The 16,565-nt window shown below is 37.7% G+C and overlaps 2 protein-coding genes across 2 annotated transcripts in view; both read right to left on the reverse strand.

The window, feature by feature from the left end:
* LOC132155064 (glycogen debranching enzyme-like) overlaps positions 1 to 3,313 on the reverse strand; it is a 29,707-nt gene extending 26,394 nt beyond the window's left edge. The window contains exon 1 of the mRNA XM_059563839.1: positions 2,951 to 3,313. Coding sequence (XP_059419822.1) covers positions 2,951 to 3,029 — 79 coding nt within the window. The 5' untranslated portion in view covers positions 3,030 to 3,313. The remainder of the gene's footprint in view (positions 1 to 2,950) is intronic.
* Positions 3,314 to 10,497: 7,184 nt separating this feature from the next.
* LOC132155065 (uncharacterized) lies at positions 10,498 to 16,009 on the reverse strand. Its single transcript, XM_059563840.1, has 4 exons — positions 15,912 to 16,009; positions 11,706 to 13,740; positions 11,528 to 11,616; positions 10,498 to 11,307 (listed from the first exon to the last, which is right to left on the reverse strand). Exons 2-4 carry the CDS (start codon positions 13,630 to 13,632, stop codon positions 11,212 to 11,214), a joined length of 2,112 nt encoding a protein of 703 aa, XP_059419823.1. The 5' UTR covers positions 13,633 to 13,740; positions 15,912 to 16,009; the 3' UTR covers positions 10,498 to 11,211.
* Between the last annotated feature and the right edge of the window lie 556 nt (positions 16,010 to 16,565).

A 16,565-nucleotide genomic window follows, 5' to 3' on the forward strand; every position in this document is an offset into this window, starting at 1 on the left:
GCAAAACATTTACTGCAGGCTTCAAAACGGCTGTGTTTATGATTAGAAATTTCAACAACAACAAAAAAATCGCATAGCCCGAATCTGTCTCTGTATGCATGAGACTGTCTGAATACCGGCAGAATTCACATTTCTGTTGTAAAAAGAGAAACATTGTGCAGAAGTATTATTTGCTGTTATGCATGTGTGTCCGAAGCTGCAGTTGCTGTCTGACACGTGTTCCAAAAAAAAAAAAAAAACCTGGACACGCTTCAATTTCCTATTTTCGTTTTCGAGTCGTACAATAGATTTGCGAAAAATAAAGTGACAGTCGACACGGTCACGGTTTTAGACTAGACGGGAGAAGGGATGGGAAAAGATCTGGGAACAGTTTTTCCATAACTTCGTGCCAAGTTAAAGCAGTGTCGAGCTGTTTTAATGAATTTTTTAGATGTATTATGGTGCCCGAACCCGTATGACTTTGAACAGTGACCGCGAACATTTTGTTTACTGCAGCCGCAGCCATCATTACCAAGCGAGAACCGTTGACTCTGACAGTGAATGAGAGTATGAGACCAAGCGAACGCACAGGCCGTAGTGTGACATCTGTTACCAATAATGTAAACATAGATGACATCACGTTTTTTTTTTTCCTAAGAAAGAACGTAGCCTTCGTTTGTATGTAGGCCTAGGCAATTTATATATTTACAATACTTACTAAAATATAATGAATATTATTTTATTGCTTTTGTATTAGTTGTTTGAAGAGTAAAAAAAAAATTGGTCGGTGTTAACGCAAATTTACAACCGGCCAGTTGGTCGGGCTAAAAGCAAAAAAAATAAAAAATAAATATGTTTGAGTCTGTCCTAAATTGATAGGGTTGGTCTGGTTACGGCAAACAAGAATATTTAAGGATGGCCTTACATATTACATACATATATATTACCCTTACTTATTTACCATTATAGTAGTGCTCAAAAATGCATTGTGTTAGCATGATAAAATCGAAAAATGAATAAATAAATGAAACCGTTATCATCAAAAACAAGTATGTACTTGCTGTACTATTGTCCTTATTGAATTATTATCATTATTACAGCACTATATTATAAATATAATATTATTGAGGCAAATAAAAGCCTATTCCATATAGGCTACAACCTTCCTCATCTCACAGATTTCACTTTCAGCATAAAACTTTTTTATTTTTATTTTAAACGGAGACGTTTGTCTCTTAAAAGATCTAGAATTTCGATCTTGATAAAAATTAGATGCAAGCTATATTCAGCTCAATTGATGGCCGGCTGACCGGCCATCAACCGGAACCGGCCGGTTTTTGCTTAAAATACGCGATCGGCAATCGGACGGTTTTTGGTCTTTTTTCGGCCGATTTTCCCGAAAGTGCGCCCGCGTACACCGACTACATTGTAATCATTCACTATCATGTAATTTGTGAGGAAGTATTTCGAAATCTGTGCGCAGGACACGGGCAGCCGTTCAGCACTGGAAGTGCAGAGCTACATGTGAACTGCCGACTGCACAAAATAAGAGCCCCTTTCCTGCTGACTGAAGCTGCGCGAGCATACTGTACCAGTCCGTGCCCTGCACACGTGTAGACAGTGAAGGGATGTTCAGCTCAACTTCTCGCGTGTTGGATGAAAAACGAAACGGACTAAACTGTGACAAAACTGAAATGCTTTTTTTTTTCTTGTAAAGTGGAACTTGCATACACGTTTGAAAAGCCAGAAGTAAACGTCAGTTCTGTATAAGATGATTATTTTTATTTTACCTTAAAATTATATCGACCTAATTTGATTTAAAAATCACCTGCTGTAGCACACTGAAAAAAAAGTTTAATTCATCCAATTAAAATAATTGAGGGTAATGATTCACATCTATATTTTTTTAATTTGAGACAATAGTTATTTATTTTTCATTGGCTCAAGTAAAAAAATATAGATGTGAATCATTACCCTATTTTTTTTTTTTAATTGGATGAATGAAACACTTTGCATCTTTGTTTTATTGACACCAACATTAATTGTTTTTTACATTTTGGAATAATGTATTTATATATCATACTTTTATTTAGTCTCACTGGTAAAGACCTTTTTTTTTTTTTTTTTTTTTAACCAAATTTAAAAACTAAAACAAATACTGAATGCTGATTAAGAAACATCTTATTGAATGTGTTGTTTGGATTGTAGAACTAGGCAGTTGTTGCCTTTAATTTCACATGGTTACAGTTAATCTTTTCATTTAAGGCCAGTTCTATGTAGTTTCAACCCAATTCAAAAACAAAAGCTAAATGCTGATGTCTGTACCATCTATGTTTGTATTGAATGTAGGCTACTTACTGTGCAGTTACTGCCGTTAATTTCAGATGGTTACGGTTATTGTTTTCAATAGCTAAAAGCTATTTTGGCCTTTTAAATACCAAATAAACATCTTGTTTATGCACACTTGACTTCTTTCTTGTTAGTTGCTTAAAGATAAATAAAAAAAAATCGGAAATCGGTATCGGAATCGGCCAGTTTGCTTGTTAAAAACGGTATTGGCCATGAAAAATCATGATCGTGCATCCCTAATTGAAAGTATTCATTAACAGCATCTGAGAATGAGGATGCATATGATTTTCAACATATAAAGTAAGACAAATAATAACCTCCTCAAAAATGTTCTCTGTGGAATTAAAAGTGAAAAGTTCTTAAGATTTGTTTGCTGGAATGTTCCATTATGAATTTCTCACATGGACGCATTATAGTGACCTTTTCATATAGTCGGTGCAGATCTCTTCTGCAATATATTTACAATTTATTAGTGCATGAATAAAAGGAGCCATGAAGTTGGCACCTGAGAGCACAACACAGTTTATAAATAACCACAAATGTTCCGCACTTAACATTATCACACTACAATGCACTCATATTTGAGGATGATGCAACGCGATAAACGTAAGCTAAAACTTACCTTGTTCCATACGGAAGAGTGTCCTGTCGAGTTTCTCCATGTCGTTGAGGACCATCACTCTTATTTGTTTAGCTGTCATGATTGCCTGCTTATTTTAGAACGTCCTTAATGCAGTTAAGAACCGGTAATCAACAGGAACCCGTTCACTGCAAAGTGAACCAAAGATATGCAAATCATCACATTGTACTACTTAATAGATGACATTTAGTCACCTTAACATAATCCCTACTGTAACTTCTGAATAACTAAACAATTGCAACCATTTCCAATTGAACGTTACATGGGCAAATTATTACAACATTTTACCGTTTGACAGAGTGCAAGAGCCATAACGAGTGAGCACTACAACAACCCAAACTGCCGGAGTGTTCTGCAGTAATACATGAATATACCTCCGTCAGGAATTGTATCCGTATGTTAGTAAGCTTAGTACACAATCACCACCTCTGGTAGTTTGACATTAGCACTGTCCGTTATGAACGAATCATTCGTTTGAGTCGGATCTTTTCAATCGGTTGAACTTGTTCACTGTATTTTAGAACATGTCCGACTCGTAATGAGTCGAGAACGGATGTGTGAACTGATAACAAGAGATTTGATTGATGGAGCTGATACACATCAACATGCATACGTATATACCGCAATATTTTCGTTCAGAGCGAAAATAATCACTGAATCGTTTTTTTTTCCGGTTACGAACTGTTCGAAAGAACCGATTGGCGGAAATGAATCAGACTACTACAGTAAACATGACATGACGGGCATTTAAAGGCACTGGCAGAAAGTATACTCTAACTCAGACTGGTCGAGGTTAAGAATCTAGCAGATAAAGGCCAATCAAGTTTAGTAATCAGGAGACCCAGAAACATTTGCCAAGCCAAGTCAGTACACTGCAACATGCGTACTATTCTATTCTGATACACGACAGTCTGAAATCCTAATTGATATAAACATTTCGATCATTTTTGGCACGGCTATGAGCAGCAGAGTTTAAAGACACACCAGAGTATCTTCCTGTGTTTGGCCGTTCTGAAGGACGTTCTCGTCGCTGGTGAAGGAGGCGTGTGCACGGCTGTCGGCTGTAATTCTCCGCTTCCCTCTAACGTTACCGTAAATACACTGATACAGGACACAGTTGCCATTTGAATAAAATGTTTTAGACACAGTGCATTTTTATAAAAATAATAGATGTTTAGATAGAAACATGTGTAGCCGAGTCACGTATTGACATTACATTCGTTTAATAAATAAACAAACAAGCAAATAAATAAATAGATTACAACAAACAACCGCAGGGATTTGTTTCAGGTAGTGTCTCCAGCTTGTGGTGATGGACCTACAGAGTCCTAATATGTGACATGACCAGCATATTCATGTTCAAACCATACAAGTATTATCTGCCAGCAATACCTGAGCAGACAGGTTGCTGACAAGATAAGAGCAGTGCTTACTTTTCAACCTCTATTAACTGTATTAACTCTATTAACTAACACTCTGTTTATCATATATACCGGTATATATATATATATATATATATATATATATATATATATATATATATATATATATATATATATATATATATATATATATATATATATATATATATATATATATATATATATATAGCATATAACTGCTCTGGCGATCCCCTGGACTTTGTGTTTGACCTCTAAGTGGATACAAAAATGGAAAGGCAGAGAAATCTTGTGAGAGCATGATGCCAGAATGCCAACCCAACACTAGGCTACTGGCAGTCCATACACAATGGCTGTGAATACCAGTCATTTCAGCCCGGGGGACAATACAATATCCAGTGGTAAGGGGGTAAAACCTATTTAAATGAACCAATGATTCTATTTTTTGACAGTTTAGAGTAATGTTGAACAGTGATTGCTTCCTTGCCTTTATTTATTACCACTTTCAATGTCCATAGTCATTTTCTCTGGAAGTGAGCACTTTGAGGGCTTTCTAATTCAGGCCCAAGATGCTACAATCCCTGATGGACCAGCTATTGGCTCTTTCATATTGGTATATCCTGATATTTCTCAGTGTTTGACATGGAACAAAATAGAGGTACAGTACATGGTATAAACAATATTTACATTGCCGTTTAAAATATTATTTAAAAAAATTTAGTAAATGCTGTTCTTTGGAACTTTCTATTCATATACTGAAGAAAAGTCTATTATGGTTTCTGCAAAAAAAAATAAGCAGTGGAATGGTTTTCAGTATTGATGATAATAAGAAATGTTTCTTGAGCACCAAATCAGCATATGAGAGTGATTTCTTAATGATCATATGACTGCAGACTATGGCTGCTAAAAATGTAAAGAAATTTCAGAAATACAACCCGAATTCCAGAAAAGTGGGACGTTTTTTAAATTTTAATAAAATGAAAACTAAAAGACTTTCAAATCACATGAGCCAATATTTTATTCACAATAGAACATAGATAACATAGCAAATGTTTAAACTTAGAAAGTTTACAATTTTATGCACAAAATGAGCTCATTTAAATTTTGATTTCTGCTACAGGTCTCAAAATAGTTGGGACGGGGCATGTTTACCATGGGGTAGCATCTCCTTTTCTTTTCAAAACAGTTTGAAAACGTCTGGGCATTGAGGCTATGAGTTGCTGGAGTTTTGCTGTTGGAATTTGGTCCCATTCTTGCCTTATATAGATTTCCAGCTGCTGAAGAGTTCGTGGTCGTCTTTGACATATTTTTCGTTTAATGATGCGCCAAATGTTCTCTATAGGTGAAAGATCTGGACTGCAGGCAGGCCAGGTTAGCACCCGGACTCTTCTACGACGAAGCCATGCTGTTGTTATAGCTGCAGTATGTGGTTTTGCATTGTCCTGCTGAAATAAACAAGGCCTTCCCTGAAATAGACGTTGTTTGGAGGGAAGCATATGTTGCTCTAAAACCTTTATATACCTTTCAGCATTCACAGAGCCTTCCAAAACATGCAAGCTGCCCATACCGTATGCACTTATGCACCCCCATACCATCAGAGATGCTGGCTTTTGAACTGAACGCTGATAACATGCTGGAAGGTCTCCCTCCTCTTTAGCCCGGAGGACACGGCATCCGTGATTTCCAACAAGAATGTCTAATTTGGACTCGTCTGACCATAAAACACTATTCCACTTTGAAATAGTCCATTTTAAATGAGCCTTGGCCCACAGGACACGACGGCGCTTCTGGACCATGTTCACATATGGCTTCCTTTTTGCATGATAGAGCTTTAGTTGGCATCTGCTGATGGCACGGCGGATTGTGTTTACCGACAGTGGTTTCTTAAAAGTATTCCTGGGCCCATTTAGTAATGTCATTGACACAATCATGCCGATGAGTGATGCAGTGTCGTCTGAGAGCCCGAAGACCACGGGCATCCAATAAAGGTCTCCGGCCTTGTCCCTTACGCACAGAGATTTCTCCAGTTTCTCTGAATCTTTTGATGATGTTATGCACTGTAGATGATGAGATTTGCAAAGCCTTTGCAATTTGACGTTGAGGAACATTGTTTTTAAAGTTTTCCACAATTTTTTTCGCAGTCTTTCACAGATTGGAGAGCCTCTGCCCATCTTTACTTCTGAGAGACTCTGCTTCTCTAAGACAAAGCTTTTATAGCTAATCATGTTACAGACCTGATATCAATTAACTTAATTAATCACTAGATGTTCTCCCAGCTGAATCTTTTCAAAACTGCTTGCTTTTAGCCATTTGTTGCCCCCGTGCCAACTTTTTTGAGACCTGTAGCAGGCATTAAATTTTAAATGAGCTAATTAAGTGGATAAAAGTGTACAATTTCTCAGTTTAAACATTTGCTACGTTATCTATGTTCTATTGTGAATAAAATATTGGCTCATGTGATTTGAAATTCCTTTAGTTTTCATTTTATTAAAATTTAAAAAACGTCCCAACTTTTCTGGAATTCGGGTTGTAAATTCAGATTACACATTTTAATAAAATTTAAATTTAAAAATAAGTGTGGCTCAAAATCTGCTTTTAATGTAAAGGGTTCTGCAGTTAGCCACACCAGCAATGCCAAAAACACAGAAATTCAGGTGATTTGGAAAGCCCCGTCCAATGCTCCTCCCACTGTACAGTTTCTGTGAGTGCCATTCTGCTCTTACTTTGTCTTTCAATATTGAAAATATTTAGAAATGTGGCAAGTCGAAGTCTGGTCTCATTGAGCCTGTCTGCTGTAACCCTTCTGTGAACACAGACTGCTCTTTCCTTATTTATTCTGCTTTGGGCCAGACTGTTTCCTTTGAGCTCAGTGGCCCTGCACAGGGATACATCTCCTTTGCTCTGTCCAAGGATGAATGGATGATCAAATGCATACTGTACCTGCATCATAATGAACTGACTAGATATATTCATGTGACCCTGAAGATCTTGATGTTTGGTTGAGAGATGATGATGTGTACTTGTGGATAAATGGGCAGGGTCATGTTAGAAGCTGCACACACAACAGGCCCGACATATCCAGAGATATCATCCAAGGTGAGAGGACACTTTATGGTTGTAATTCTTTTTACGTTTTTAGTATTGCATTATGTTACGACTTAATTTAAAGACCTATATAAACATTATAGTCCAAAAAGACGGCAGCTTGTTTTATGCAGTCGGAAATGTAATCAGCATGATTCACTTCCCCTGGAGTCTGTGCTGACTGATGTAGGCTGGAGAGTTCAGTGCAAGTTCTCTAGATCCCGAGTTTCCGGTCATGAAATCTATCATCATTTTCCAAAAGGGATTTATTTCTCCTTCTCTGAAAAAGTTTTGGCAAATGGTTGTGTTTCATCAGATACAGTGTGGCACATAACTGTTTTTATGGCCTCCCCACTGTGTGTTAATCCACAGATTTGGACTTCTGACTTTACTAATTAACAAGTGTCTGTGATGACCTCAGCAATCAGGACTCGTTTCCTGTCATTTATTTTATGACAGGGTCGCTGAGTGCACACTGAATAAAATAGTTACAGCTAGCTTGATGAAGCCGAAATTAAACTTTACATAGAAACAGGCACAAATACATTTTTAAATCACTTTAACCAGGTGTTGTACTGAAAGATAGCACAGGTTTATAGCAAATTTTAAAGCCTTTTTTTTAATGCTATTTTTATGATATAATTGAAATTATGTTTGACATTATCTCATGAGTTTTATTGTTGTGCTGCAGGTATGATCCACGGACACACGCGGCACCCACTGATACCATCCCATCATCAGATCATTACCGGCCCTCTTGAGATTCTGGTTCTCGATCTCCACTGCTCATGAAATGTCATGGTATGTGTTTGGCTGTAAACAAGTTTACTCCAGGATACCGATAATTCCCTGTATGGTTAAATATATGGTCAGGAAATGGAAATGTTCAAACCCTGCAATGGGCAACCCAAGAATTATCACAACTGTACCCTTGAAAAGTTATTGTAGTTGCTATGGATAAAGCATCTGTTAAATGACAAATCGGTATTGGATAAACCACTACATGTTATGAAATAATTGGAATAAATTGCTAAATACTGTCATTTTTTATTCATATTTATTCATTCAATATTTTTATTTAATATTTTTAATTAGCACTCTTTTTTTGTTTTCTTATTCATATTTATTTTACTTTTTCTATATAAATTTTAGTAATTTTGTTATGTGGTATTCTCATTTATATATATTTATTTTTGTTAAATGTTTCTATATAGCTTTAGTATATTATTATTTAAGTTTTAGTTTTAGTAGTATTTAAACTTATTTAAGCTACTTGCAAAGGTATAATTTATTCTTTCTTTCAATTAACAAAAAATATTTTTGTAATAGTTATAGTTATAGATAATGATAATATAAGGACACTGGTTCTGTGCAGAGAGCTGGTGCTCATCCATTTCTATTTCAGTGGTTTCCATGTTTTTTTGGAATAAAGCAACAGTCTCTCAGTCTCTGCTTTTGTGGTTTGGACCATTGGGTTAAAGCTGGTGTTATGACTTCATAAGAATGGGGTTATTAGAAAAGGTTTGTTTATGTATATTTCACATTTATGTTTGTATATTTCATTTAATAAGTTTTAAAGACTCATTTAATTGTATTTTAATTTGATTTGTTTCTAAGTTTTTGGTTTATACTGTAAGTGATTAGTTCCCATCTGATTCAGCTGGAAGTATGTGCGTGTTGAGTCACGTTCCCTCTGCCTGTGGTTTAGACAGAAATTGTAAGATGATTCAAACTGAGAGTGAAATGAAGCAAAACATGTTGTTTAGCAATCTCCCTTATTTCAACAGGAAGTGCACATGAGGATGAACTTCCAGTTCTCTCAGAGAATTTAGGCGATGTATGAGTGAGTTTAAACTTTACTCAACGTAAAGGAGAAGATGAAAACATTAAAGCAATGTTCACCTGAAAATGAAAAGTTGGCTAAAATTGGCTCACCCTCAGGCCCTGAGTAGGTTTTTTCATTTGAACAGATTTGGATAAGTTCAGAATTACATCACTTGCTCACCAATGGATCATCTGGAGTGAATGGATGCAGTCAGATTGAGAGTCCAAACAGCTGATAAAAAAATCATGATTCCAGTCCATCAGTTTACATCTTGCGAAGCAGAAAGCTGTGAGTTTATAAGAATGAAATCCATCATTGAACCAATTTAACTTTAAAACTGTCGCTTCGGACCAAAATAAGTCCATTGTAAGTCCAATACTTCTTCCAGTGTAAAAGCCCATCTCCGCACCAGAATATTTGTTTATAACTGTTTTAACTAAATAGTGCTTTATTTTTACATTTTTCTCGCCTGATTGAGATAAGGCAACTTTGTCACTGGAGAAAGCTATATTATGGATAGAGGACTCTTATTTTATTTGAAGCAACAGTTTGAAGTTTAAACATGTCTTATTGATAAATTTGTTTTTTTCAAACACACAGCTTTCTGTTCACAAGACATACATTTCTGTACTGGAGTTGTGTTGATTAACTGTGGATTGTTGTGATGTTTTGAACTCTCATTCTTACGGCACCCATTTACTGCAGAGGATCCACTGGTAAGCAAATGATGTAATGCTAAATTTCTCCAAATTTCTTCCAACAAAGAAATAAACTAACCTAGATCTTCATATATATATATATATATATATATATATATATATATATATACACACACACACACGCACACGCATGCACACACACACACACACACACACACACACACAGTACATTTTCAGCTAAATGAATTTTTTGGGGTGGACTATTTCTTTAATTTTAATCATAAAAGGAAAAAGGTAGAATATGCAGAACAAAAACTAACAATCAAGGCCTACCTCATGCATTAGCATCTTGATTAGCATCTTGATTAGCATTAGCATGCTATTATTTCTGCTTCCACAGGATACTAAGTTTAGAGTGGCTATCCTTGCTGTTTTTGTGCTTGGAAACTCAGCATTCTGTATCTCACTGCTCATCTCAATTGGGGATGTATAACCAATGAATCATATGGCAGTACAGAAACTGGAATAAAGACCTTATTATTTATAGAGCAAGACAAGTAATTATCAGTTTCATTTTATTCGAGGTTTGAACAGAATATTGCATTGAAAACATCCTGCAAGGAAGAAACATATCTATTAAAACATTTCAAACATGAATTTTATGAAGTAAAATCCACATACCTTTTAAATGATTTTCACAGACGAATAAATGCACATTATATCCAGACAATCAAAGCATAAAATATTTAAAAGTCTCACAATGTAATTATTGTACAGAAGCCAGCTACTTTTCTTGTAACACCTCTGCAAGCTACAGTACATCCACAATATACTCTTAGACGTTCCGAGCAGCGGTCTTCCTTGTCTTATAAATTGCACTTTTAATCAGATTAAATCAAAGATAAATGTATTTTTATTTGCTTCTGCTCTCCACTGTATGGTTAATATAACATGTTATGTAAATTGAAACTAGAATAATACATTTCTTAATGTTTGGCATAATTGTTGTACATAGTGCAATTTAAATATACATTATGGTATTAATTGTTAATCTGGAATAATATAAAAGGTTATCCAGGATAAATTTCAGAGTGAAAATACCAGCATCCCAATTTTTTATAAAGGTATGACATCAGTTGTTAATATTTTTACTCAACTATTATTTTTCCAGGTTTGTACTAGTAATGAATGTTTTACTCTAAAACCATTTGCACATGCTTACAGTATACTGTAATGGAACCTTGATTTGTGGTTCGATGCTTCATTTAGGCAAATTCAGTCTTGTTGCTGATGATTGGCGAAGATACCTGCTTCCCACCTCTGGGCCAGTGCACTTTTCCGTCTGACTCGAAGGTAAGGTGCATCAGGGAACTAAAGGAGAAAGCTTCACCTGTAAAACTGCATGCAGTTTCCAGTATCAAGGTGAAATGGGCACAAATAAATGAGATGTCAAAGACATGTGAATGAAAAAAGAAAGATACACCTCAATGGAATTCATGACAGTTATAAATGATACATGAGAGGAAAAACAGAAAAATATCTACAGTTTGCAGCTTTGAATCATAGCATGACTAAATATAATATAGTGTACCTTGTGGTCGCAGGAGAAAGTTGAGCGATCCATTTTGCGTGCCATAGATGGAGAGGAGGGGGATGACTTAGATTTTGCTGGCACCTCTCCTGTAAAGTGTCCAAATAAGAGAAAGGACTACATCTTTATGTAATGACATCAATGAAGTAAATATGCTAATGGTTGCTAAATGTGGTACCTGTTTTCTCATAAGTGAAATTCTGCAGTTGGCTGGGGGACACGAGGATGGTGTCATATCTCTCCTTTACATATAGTTGTGCTCTCTCCCTTCTAAGCTCCTCTTCTCTTTGCCTCACCAACTTGATCTCCTGATCCACCAGAGACTGGGTGCTGTGGGAGCGCAGTTTGAAAAAGGGATTGTTCTGAAAGGTGCTCTCTTGTGTCTCTTGACATGCAATGCTCAGGCAGAATTCCGAGGCACTTCGGATGATGAGATTCGATGTCTCCAGGATAATGACATTGTTCATGTTGGATGGCCATTCTTGAAAACTGCTCGTCCCAGGAGAAAGCATCCCACCTTTTCTTTGGCTTTGTGGGCTGCTAGGGTACGAATCCGGCTCAAGTATTATGACATTGTTGGCGGTCATTTCATGGTATGTAGGACTTCTTCCAGATGAAGCTGTGATGGACAAAGTTGGAGTTCTTGCACTGGGAGGTCTCTGAGATCTGCATCTGTCCTCCGGTGAGTCAAACATCAGACTTTTCTCCCCAGATCTGCTGTGGTGAAGAACGACAGGCTTGGGTTTAATTTGGATAGTGTCGCCAGCAGACATCTTTGCCATTGCCCTCTCTCGTCTGAAAATCTCTTCTCGTTCGAGAGCTTCACGAATCTCCCTCTCCACTGGAGTTTCTGGCTCATCATAGGGAGACCTATAGCTTGTGTCATCTAGACCAGAGTCCTCTGAACAGGGGCTGAATTGAGTGTATTGGTAATCACCGAGACCAAGATTCTCTGTGTCAGGTTCTCTTCTGGGGCGATCAATGTTGCGAACAGGCTTGTACATTAAGCTGTGTCCACCCTGGCAAGATGCCTGCCTTATCGCTGGCCGGTGCACCAGACCTTTTGTTTGCTCTTCCATCTTCTGCCACTGCTTGCGAGCCATCCTAAAATCCAGATGCTCCGTGCTGACATTCTCACTCTTTATTTCCTGAACCACGCAGAAGTCTTTTGGCAACTTTTTGTCAAGCTCTGAAGTTGAACAGGACAGACGCTGAAGGTTATGCTTTGAGGTTTTACCAAGCTCTTCCTCATCCTCTGCAATCTTGGTTAAACTGCAGTAATGGGCAGAGGAGTCCAAAGAAATATCTTGTAGCTCACATTCAGTGGAACACTCTGGTTGTTCTAGAATCTCACTTTTATTAATGTTCAAAGCCAGAGCTTCATCTTCAAGTTCAGCATTGCTCTCAATCACTTCATTGCCTTCCTGCCTTGCTTGGTCTTCTGAGTTTACCTCTGCTTCATCCATCCTCAAGAGATCACCGTTCTCCTCAATCTCTTCTTTATCTACAGTTGATGGACCTAAAGACCTCCACTGCTCTTCAGCATCACTGTCTGACGAAATGATGGCCATCTCTACTAGCAGACAATCACTTAGGTCCTCTCCATCCATATCTGGACAAGATTCAGTCGGGACTTCAGAAATCACCAACTCATTCATTTGCTGCTCCAGCACAGATTCTTCTTGTGCTTCCAGCCTCTCCTCAGGTTCATCGGGTTTTTCCTCTTGTGTATCCTCGAAATTGTTGATTTCCATTTCTTCTTCTGGTGTGTCATTCACAAGAGGCTCTTCATGAGACTCAAAGGCCAAAGATTCTCTGGCATCTGGTTCATCTTGTTCATTGACCTTCACCATAATGCCTTCTTGAGAGTCTTTGCTTCCATCAGACTCACCTGAGCTATCACATTCATTAATTATGGCTTTGTTTTCTTGCCCATCCAGATCTTCATGGGGGTGGCTCTGTTTGGTATCCAGGCACTCTGGCAAATATATGGCAAAACATTCATTCACCTCCTCAGTGAATTGACATCTCTGGTCCTCTGTACACCAAGGATTCATTTTACAGTCTGTTAGATCAGCCATTTCTGAAAGCTGGTTGGTCTCCATGGTAACTGCTTCAGATAAGTATTCCTGCTCTTTTTGCTGCTGATTTACAGAGGTGCTTTTGCCTTCATTTACTTCACTTCCATATGATCGTGCACCAGCTGTGGCTCTCTATGGAAGTCACATTGAAAAGATCTGTTTAGAATTAAAGGAACACCAAGCTTAGGAATTCTGAGATCATTAAATATTTCAAACTCAAGCAATTTTCTCCTAGTCTTGCTCCTTGAAAAGTTCTGGACACAATTAATACAACAACATTAAGCTAGAAGAACCAGTCTTGTGCTGTTTCTTTAGCAGAACTGCATGTGCCACTTTTTAGTTTAATCAAGCTATTTTTGTATTCATGCTGTGAGATATATGTGGGTGGACCTCTTTGATAGCAAATAACCATGAGAAGTTTTTTGTAACAGAGCATGCAATCTCAAAGTGTACCAATCTACATTAAAGGATGTTTTAGTAGCCTCATAGAAGAGCCACTAAATATGAGACTTCTAAAAAAAAAAACACAATTCTATTTTAATTGTACCCCTTATATAATTTTAAATAAAAGCTATGAAATGAGCTGATGAGTTAATTTAACTGGGTTTAATAAGGGAGACCCTTTAATAAGGGAAACCCTGCTCTAATATACATCAAAAAGGTCTTTGGCAAGTTGCGATCACAATTTTCTAAGCTTAAACAAAGTGAAGGGAAGTACTTCTGAGGAAATACACTTCATTCTTGAAAGTATTATATATAAATTCAAAATCTAATTAGATGACTGCACTGTTATAAGACCTACCTAAAATTATTTTAAATTCTTGTTTCCCCATTTATCATTAGCAGTTTGCTATCCCTTTCTTCTGTGCTGCTTCAGTGCATAAAATACAAAGCTTACAGTATGTGGATGATCATAATGGCATTTCATATGATACTGTGATAGTCATAATTCATTGGGAAGATACAGTATGATTTCAGAGAGTCTGTTTTGCATCCCCCCCCCCTAAAAAGTAGTGGTTGCTTGGCAACATGTTAGATCTGAGGAGGCTGTCCTGTTTATGAGCCATGTAGAAGCAGCTTACTAGTCAGAGCCAACCTATTCAAAGTGCCATGCCGTAGGTTTATTATGGCTATCAGCCAGAGTTTATCCAGTGAGAGAGAAACAAATCTATTGCTCATATCGAGCAGATAGGATGTTCTTTTATGCATGCCTGCTGGTGCTGTGACCACCATTAACCCCACACTCATCCCGCCTGATTTTGGAAAATACATTTCTGATGTCTGAATACAGGTACATCTCAATAAATTAGAATGTCGTGGAAAAGTTCATTTATTTCATTAATTCAACTCAAATTGTGAAACTTGTGTATGAAATAAATTCAATGCACACTAGGGATGGGCGATATATCGCATGCTATTGTCACGCGCATTTCGTCAGTGAAGCCGGTTCCCTGATTAGCGGTAAATCGCCATCACCTACTTTCACATGGAGTGGCATTTCATAGACAGAGCCGTAGATCACTGACAAGCTACGCAATATCGCGTTCATTATCAAAGGCGATTCATCTGGGATAATGCACGCGATATTGCGTAGATTGTCAGTGATCTATGGCTCTGTCTATGAAATGCCGCTCCATGTGAAAGTAGGTGATGGCGATTTACCGCTAATCAGGGAACCGGCTATACTGACGAAATGTGCGTGACAATCGCATGCGATATATCGCCCATCTCTAATGCACACAGACTGACGTCTTTGGTTCTTTTAATTGTGATGATTTTGGCTCACATTTAACAAAACCCCACCAATTCACTATCTCAACAAATTAGATGGTGACATGCCAATCAGCTAATCAACTAAAAACAACTGCAAAGGTTTCCTGAGCCTTCAAAATGGTCTCTCAGTTTTGTTCACTAGGTTACACAATCATGGGGAAGACTGCTGATCTGACAGTTGTCCAGAAGACAATCAATGACACCCTTCACAAGGAGGTAAGCTACAAACATTCATTGCCAAAGAAGCTGGCTGTTCACAGAGTGCTGTATCCAAGCATGTTAACAGAAAGTTGAGTGGAATGAAAAAGTGTGGAAGGAAAAAAGATGCACAACATAAGAACCGTAGCCTTATGAGGATTTTCAAGCAAAATCGATTCAAGAATTTGAATGAACTTCACAGGGAATGGACTGAGGCTGGGGTCAAGGCATCAAGAGCCACCACACAGACGTGTCAGAGAATTTGGCTACAGCTGTCGTATTCTTCTTGTAAAGCCACTCCTGAACCACAGCCAACATCAGAGGCGTCTTACCTGGACTAAGGAGAAGAGGAACTGGACTGTTGCCCAGTGGTCCAAAGTCCTCTTTTCAGATGAGAGCAAGTTTTGTATTTCATTTGGAAACCAAGGTCCTAGAGTCTGGAGGAAAGATGGAGAAGCTTGGACTTGAAGTCCAGTGTTAAGTTTCCACAGTCTGTGATGATTTGGGGTGCAGTGTCATCTGCTGGTGTTGGTCCATTGTCCATTGGATCAAAGTCACTGCAGTCGTTTACCAAGAAATTTTGGAGCACTTCATGCTTTCTTCTGCTGACCAGCTTTTTGAAGATGCTGATTTTATTTTCCAGCAGGATATGGCACCTGCCCACACTGCCAAAAGCACCAAAAGTTGGTTAAATGACCATGGTGTTGATGTGCTTGACTGGCCAGCAAACTCACCAGACCCCAACCCCATAGAAAATCTGTGGGGTACTGTCAAGAGGAAAATGAGTAACAAGAGACCAAAAAAATGCAGATGAGCTAAAGGCCACTGTCAAAGAAAGCTGGGCTTCCATACCACCTCAGAAGTGACACAAACTGATCACCTCCATGTCACGCCAAATTGAGCCAGTATTTAAAGCAAACGGAGCCCCTACCAAGTATTGAGTACATGTACAGTAAATTAAAATACTTTCCAGAAGGCCAACAATT

This window comes from Carassius carassius, chromosome 12, assembly GCF_963082965.1.
Source record: "Carassius carassius chromosome 12, fCarCar2.1, whole genome shotgun sequence".
NCBI classification, from domain to species: domain Eukaryota; kingdom Metazoa; phylum Chordata; class Actinopteri; order Cypriniformes; family Cyprinidae; genus Carassius; species Carassius carassius.